We start from the raw sequence: 7,432 nt of genomic DNA on the forward strand, positions 1-7,432 counted from the left end.
ATTGATGATGATGATTTTCAAAAAATAAGTAATTTGACTCAGGATATTTGTATTAGTATAGAATAAACATTTTCTCTATTTAGTATTTCACAGTAATTGCCCTCTGGATATGAAACATTATGCACTATATTAATTATTTTTAGTAAAGCAATAGCTTTTATTAGATTTCTGATTTATATATTCAGGAGCTCATAGAGTAATTTACAACTGTTTATTCATTGAGCCTCTAAGTGCTAGACCCCCTTTGCAAGATGCTTCTACTTCTCATTTAGAGTCAGTTGCCGTCAGCCCTGGATTTGGGCTTGACTCCATTTCTGTCTCACTGTGTGGCCTTGGGCAAGTTTCTTTCTCAGAACTCTGGTCCTATTTCCTGGCCTGGACTAAATGATCTTTAAAGGGTCTTTGAGTCAGCCTAAGTGAAAAATGACTCTTGGAGAACATTGAGTTATTTCTGCATCCAGAGATGTCCTAACTGGGTTTGAGTCTGGGACTGATGGCTAATTTAACATCTCTCTCTCCCCAACCTGCTTCTAATAGGACAGCCCTTTTCTGGCGGATCACAAATATCCCACATTACCTGGGAAGCTTTCAGGAGCCATGCCTAATGGAGAGGCTGCCAAATCCAGTCCCACCGCCTCCCAGCTTGACCCCACAGGGAGCGGCCTGCTGAGACTGAGTGAGTGTCCAGGCCCTTGAGCTGGTGGCGTCTGGAACAGTGTCTTTGCACAAGATCCCTGCACCGACCCCTACAGCCCACAACTGGAGAATGGTGGGGGTGGGTGGATGGGACAAGTCACACCTCAGGGTTGTCCCACTTCCAAAGACAATGACTCCCTCTCTGGGCACACTGTTTCCTTGGGTAAACACTTCAGAGCCCCAGAAAACCAGGGTGTATACTCACTTTATCTTTCAAGCTGTAATTACTCCACTCCTATTTCCTTTCTTTTATTCCTCCTTTTTTGAACCCTTTCCTGTCTATCTCATCATTCTTCTTTTCCCTCCCTCTTAGATACCCCATTCCACCCTTCCTGACCCTTCCTCTTCCTCCTCTGTCATCCTGATCGTCTCTTTCCTGTCTCTGCCTTCCTCTCTGCAGCCTCTCTATTACCAGTAGGATGATATTATGCGCTCTTCCAAGGGAGAGCATTTCCTTAGAGAAATGGAGTCAGTGGCCAGTGGGCAAGGATGTCAGTCCACAGGTATCCTTTCGGTGCTTAGGACCTGCAACTGTGGAGGTCTTTGCTACTTTTCACGCATATTAGGCCATCTTTCCCCAATAACATCAGCAGATCAATGAATGGGGCCCAGGAGGAAATATTTTGGTTTTGGCAGAGCTCTCCCTACCCTTGACTCCTCATCCCCAGCTGTTCTCTGTGCCAGCCCATGTGTTGGCTTCTGCCATTGACCAGTTCTGCCTTTGGCTATAGGAACCTGATAGGTCCTTGAATAAGTATATCCTGGTGACACTCAGACTGTGAACTTGCAGTGTCTTCAGACATTCTAATCTGACCTAAGTGAGCCTTGACACCCTCACAAGCTGTGTGGGACCCAGTATATTCAGCCTCTGCTACTCTCCCTGAGTATAGATACCCACCTACCAGGAAGTGGCCCCAAGAACAATTGGTCCCCTCACATGAGGCTTCCTCACTATGCTGACCCCAGGGGCTAAGCCCAGTCACGATTCAACCCTTCCTTCCTTGTGGGATTATTTTTCTTTCTGTTTGAGTTTTTCTCTCTTGCTCGATGACTCTCTTGTTTATTTCTTTGCTTCCCTGTAACTCTGGTGGGCTGGACTTGGGCCTCTCTTGCTTCTTCATGTGGCTTCTCTGCTTCTTGGTTGGCTGGAGATCGTGGCCGGAGTGTCAGTGCCCCCGTATTAGGTACTGTACCTTTCCAGGTGAGGTGGAGAGTGAGATGCCCTGTTTCCCTACCCTAACACCCTCTCCTGAACACTCAGCCAGGTCCCCCTCCTGCCTGCATTCTCAAATCTCCCTTGGGAAAAAGAGAGCAAGCTCCTTGTTGGAGTTACCTACAAATACTTGGACCCCAAACCCTTAGAATGTAAAGACAGCTCACCCAGATTTGGAACCTTAAGCTCACTAATTCCTCAGAGAGAAAACCCGGAGTGTGCTTGAGCTCCCTACTGAGATCTTGGTGTAAAGTTCTGCCCTGAATGCAGAGCTGGGCAGGCCCTTCCCAACTCCCACTGAAGAATGGCCCAGGCTTGGGGGAGAAGGTAATTAAGTCACATCCTTTCTTGCATTCACACATTATTACATTCTTTCAATCTCAGGAGACACAGAAAGTGGTTGGGACGACACTACTATGGCCAATGACCTGTCATCCACACCATCCGGTGCTGAGTCTGGTTCTCAGTCTCCGCTGACACCGGATGGTAAACGGAGCCCCAAAGGCATCAAGAAATTCTGGGGAAAGTAAGTTGGCGGTGATGATTGTAATGATATTGCTTGGAATCAGTATTCTTCTTGACTGGGCAAAAAGTCTGCATAAACCACTGTTTAGTTAGATGTTGGAACAGAGCAATAAAAACAGAGTGGTCATGTTTAGAGAGAAGAATTTGAGTGATTTCTTTTTTTAGGGCCCAGAGAAGGAGAACTATGAAAGGTATCCATTAAAGACAACCAGTTGCCTTACATGTCATTCATTCTAGGCATCCATCCATCCCACACACCCTGAGCACATTCTCCACACTCAACCATATGTGCTTTGGGAGACACACATGGGTGAGACCAATTTCTTCCTTTTTAGGGGTCAGTTTGTATCTTAAGAAATCTTTAAAGACAGAAAGCTGACTACTTGCTGGCCTGACTGACCCAGTCTGTGAAAAAAGGCAGAAACTGGGGCCTCCTACCAGGCACCTGACTTCACTTTTACTCCCATGGGGAGTAGCCCACATCTCAGAGGCAGGATTAGAATTGAGTTTTGGGTCTGGCCAAGGAGCTGTCACAGGTCATGATCCTTGACCTCTGGGGAAGCACTGAGAAGCAGTGTCATTGAGAGTCCTGGGTGTGGCTTGCATGGCCCTGTGCAGGAGGAGATACACTGACTCCGTACTTTGAGACTATCCCCTAACAGTCTTCATGGATGCCTCTCCACACAGGATCCGAAGAACTCAGTCAGGAAATTTCAACACTGATGCACCGGGGATGGCAGAGTTTCGACGAGGTGGGCTCCGGGCGACAGCAGGGCCAAGGCTTTCTAGGACCAGGGACGCCAAGGGTCAGAAAAGGTAAGTCTTTCCCCAGTCTATCTACAAAAACTGTGTAAGGTGGAGTGAGAATGGGGGCTGGATGTGCCAGAGCATCCAGAGGTAAGAGACAGGATCTCCTAGTGTAGAGTTTCCCAACCCTTCCCATTTGACAAGAGTAGACATCACTCATACTTACAGGCACATAGAGGAAAAGGCGAGAGGTCTTCTGGCCCTTTAAGGAATTCTCTCACTTTAAGAATAACTCAACCAGGCATTCAAAAACATTTTATTTAACCGGCATGTTAGGGGTACTTTCCTGGAAGGAATCTTTTAAAGTATCTAGTCTTCTAACATTCCGTAAATCCCCATTTATTTTTAAAAGTGAATATAAAATTGCATTGTCAACTCCTTCTCCTCCCCACAAAAAAAGAGACTCTATTGGGATTTTAAGTGTGTTGTTAATATTCATACTTTACATGAAAAATTGATGTCTCTAAGAATCAATGACTTCGTAATACCCAGTCATCCTGTCTAGGAACATGACCTAACTCTTCATTTATTCATGTCTTTTTTTATGTTGCTCAGTCAAGTGTTACAGTTATCATTTCCCGTCCATCCCCACACACAGTTATGGGGCCCACAGTTTCCTTGGAAAGGCAACTACTAGACATTTTATAATTGTGGTTGCTATTAGTGGGATTTTAAAAATTATTTTAACAAAAATGTTAGTATCTGTGCATTGGTGGTATATAGAAAATTGTCGATTTGTGTATGTCATAAATATTATGTGTGCATGTGTATTTTATAACTAGCCACCGTACTGAGTTCTCTTGGGTTTTCTAGGCAGGCAGCTGTATCATCTGAAAGGAATGGCTTTCTTTTATTTTTACCTTTCTAATAGCTATACTTCTTATTTTTATTTTATCTCTTCTTATACTGACTGCAACTGTCAGATTGGTGTTATTAGTACTGATTAAAAAGTATTGTCTTGTTATGGCCTTTAATATGAATGCCCTTAGTGTTTCATTAATAAATAAAGTATTAGCTGTAGTTGATTGGAGATATTTTTTTTAATGTTAGAGAACTGACACATTTTTCCTAGTTTTCTAAGTGTTTTCCTAAAATCGGTGTTGAACCCTGTTGAAAACATGATTCAGTTTGGATCTTCATCCTAACAGGGCAGGACTCTGGGCTTGTGACACATATGCACATGTGCATGGATGGTGGCACATGTAAACATAGCCTCATGAGGATCATGTAACTGCCCCACACTCTCAACAGCTGCAGATTTGGAATTCAGGCCGGGTATTATCACAGGAAACTAGAATCTACCTCAAACGAGTGCATTGTAATGGAATTTAGTTCAACTAGACCCCATGATGGGGGTTGTTTGTTAAAATGTAGTTCCCCTTCATGTGAGGCGCTATTATTGGAGCCTCAGACCCTCCCACTAACAGGGACATGCTGTTTTCCTGCTTCCCAGTGATGCCAGTGCCCCCTTCGCCCAGTGGAGTACAGAGCGTGTGTGTGCGTGGCTGGAGGACTTCGGTCTGGCTCAGTATGTGATCTTTGCCAGGCAGTGGGTGACTTCTGGCCACACTTTACTGACAGCTACCCCTCAGGACATGGAAAAGGTAAAAGCTGAGCCCTGGGCGTGGAGATTCCCACTTCTCCCCAATGCCTGGGGACGTGAGGCCCCGACTCTTCTACTCCCCACCCCTCCACACACACAGCAGGATGTCCAGAGGAGGCCAAGACCCTCTCTGTTGCCACTAGTTCATCCCTTGGCACTGTGCGGGGGTCCACTGCCACCCTCCACCCAAGTGGAATATCTCTACTCAGACAAGGCATCCTCTGAGGGCCACACTGCCCACCCAAATTTCACATCTGTTTTCATCTTTCAATTTCAGGAGCTAGGAATTAAGCACCCTCTTCACAGGAAGAAGCTGGTTTTAGCAGTGAAAGCTATCAACACGAAACAGGAGGAGAAGTCTGCACAGCTAGACCACATTTGGGTGACACGTAAGGACAGGCATATATGTATCATGTTTCTGACAGCTCCTCAGAGTAGACAGAGCTTCCCTGTAAGCTCTCAAAGATGGCTGTCTCCTTGTGAAAGGCAGATGGATTTCTAAACTTTATGGGGAATACAGCTGGAACTCCCCGCCTTTTGGCCTACACACTCTCCCATTCTCACGAATCCTAACACATGTGTTTCTCCCTGTGTCTGTAGGTTGGCTGGATGATATTGGCTTACCCCAGTACAAAGACCAATTTCACGAATCCAGAGTTGATGGGCGCATGCTGCAATACCTAACTGTGGTGAGGATTTTTCCTTTCAGTATTTCGGTGGTTCCTGTGAGCACTCAGCTCAGGTATTCCTATAGCGGCTATTTTAAACTTCATTCTGCCACCTCCTTCATATTCCCGAGGTCTTAAAATTGTGTCTTTTGCTACATAAAAGGTTCCGAGTAGAAAAGTATGAACCATTGTGCTAAGAAAACTGTTGGTGTGTCTGCGCGCACTGCTGAGATGTGGTTGACTTGTCTGTGTTTGGTCTGGGAAGAAGTGTCAGGAATCTTTTGTTACTTTGGAAATTATGGTTCATCAACCGAAACGTTCCTCTTCCAGAATGACCTACTCTTCTTAAAAGTCACTAGCCAGCTACATCATCTCAGCATCAAATGTGCCATTCATGTGCTGCATGTCAACAAGTTCAACCCCCACTGCCTGCACCGGCGGCCGGCTGATGAGGTGAGGGCAGGACAGTACCTATCCAGGTAGCCCTGAGCCAGAACACCTGTAAGATTGGGTGTGAGAAAACAAGAAAGATATCATCACGAAATGGCTACATTTCAGATTACAGTGCTTGGGATTGTTTCTTTTGCTACTACTCCGTGGTGCCCCGAACACTCTATGATCTATACTTTGTGTCCCACAGCAGCCATCAGACCTCCAAGTTTCCTTCTTTATTTGGGGAGACACATGCTTTGGGCCAGAGGGCAGTAGCAGCAAGTCTTTCAAAGCCATCATAATGATTAAAGGAGATGAGGAAATGTGCACAGGAGAGGGAGGGTAAAGACTAAACGGAAAGATGAGTGTCAAAGGAGGCAGAGGAGAAAAGATGAGGAGCCCATAAGGAACCAGACATTTCAGAATAGATCTCCCTATGCGTAGATATGAAATTAATCGACTTCCAGTCCCAGGTGCACAGGGGATGCATGAGCAGGTTTTGCTAGAGAAGAAATAGTGTAGGTAAACACAGCAATGCAAACACCAGAGAAGTCCCTGATAATATTCCATGAACTTCAGAGTTCTTGGTGGGCCCCAAAGCTAAAGGGTTGTCAGTCACAGCCTGTCTCCTGTTCTCCTGTGTTCGTGCTGTGAGGTTAACTCAGCTTCCTGAGAGACTGAAAACCTCCACCCTCCATCACCTATTTTCTCCCTACTCAACAAATATGTTTTGAATGCCTTCTATGTGTCGGGCACAGTGCTGGGCATTTTGAAGACTCAGATGCCATTTGAGGGCATTTAGGCACAAGGATCTAAATGTGTACTCTCCTAAAATATTTGGCTACAACAGGGAGATTTTTCTTTTGTCTATAAAACACTCAGCTCATAATTGCTAGTCCTCCTCAAAGTTCTGTTGAATCACCGAATGAATGGAACTATTGGTCTGAAAATTAACCAGAGAATTAGGGAGTAACAGGATTCTGGAATCAGATATCAGTGTAGAAGATCCTGCGAGATTCCATAAGAGCTCTATTTCCTGGAAACTGGGAAGGCTTTCAGGCAGCTGATCTGGCTGCCTGGGTCAGTTAGGCATGATGGTCGTCTTCTGGTGAGGCATCTGAGGTAGGCTCGTTCCCGGGGGCTGGCTCCATGGAGCATCACAGTAGGGCCTATCAGACCTAACTTCTTCACTCTTCTCCACTTCACAGAGTAACCTTTCTCCTTCAGAAGTTGTGCAGTGGTCCAACCACAGGGTGATGGAGTGGCTGCGATCCGTGGACCTGGCGGAATATGCGCCCAACCTTCGTGGGAGTGGCGTCCATGGAGGCCTCATTGTAAGTGGCTCTTTGGACAGCCCACCTGCCTTGGTGCAAACTGAGTTATTCAGAAACTGATTTCGTACGGGCTAGACATAAGTCCTAGTAAGAATAATTGATATTTCATCTGAAATCCCTGTATAAGTTGAAGACTCCAAGTATTTTGATTATT

General features: G+C 45.6%; 1 protein-coding gene across 1 annotated transcript in view; it reads left to right on the forward strand.

The window, feature by feature from the left end:
- Nucleotides 1–7,432, forward strand: part of PPFIBP2 (PPFIA binding protein 2) — a 97,719-nt gene that overhangs the window by 83,726 nt on the left and 6,561 nt on the right. The window contains exons 12-19 of the mRNA XM_023525064.1: nt 538–676; nt 2,294–2,435; nt 3,122–3,250; nt 4,695–4,845; nt 5,122–5,233; nt 5,445–5,533; nt 5,843–5,965; nt 7,153–7,311. Coding sequence (XP_023380832.1) covers nt 538–676; nt 2,294–2,435; nt 3,122–3,250; nt 4,695–4,845; nt 5,122–5,233; nt 5,445–5,533; nt 5,843–5,965; nt 7,153–7,311 — 1,044 coding nt within the window. The remainder of the gene's footprint in view (nt 1–537; nt 677–2,293; nt 2,436–3,121; nt 3,251–4,694; nt 4,846–5,121; nt 5,234–5,444; nt 5,534–5,842; nt 5,966–7,152; nt 7,312–7,432) is intronic.

The sequence above is a fragment of the Pteropus vampyrus genome, unplaced genomic scaffold (genome assembly GCF_000151845.1).
Source record: "Pteropus vampyrus isolate Shadow unplaced genomic scaffold, Pvam_2.0 Scaffold522, whole genome shotgun sequence".
Classification (NCBI taxonomy): Eukaryota; Metazoa; Chordata; class Mammalia; order Chiroptera; family Pteropodidae; genus Pteropus; species Pteropus vampyrus.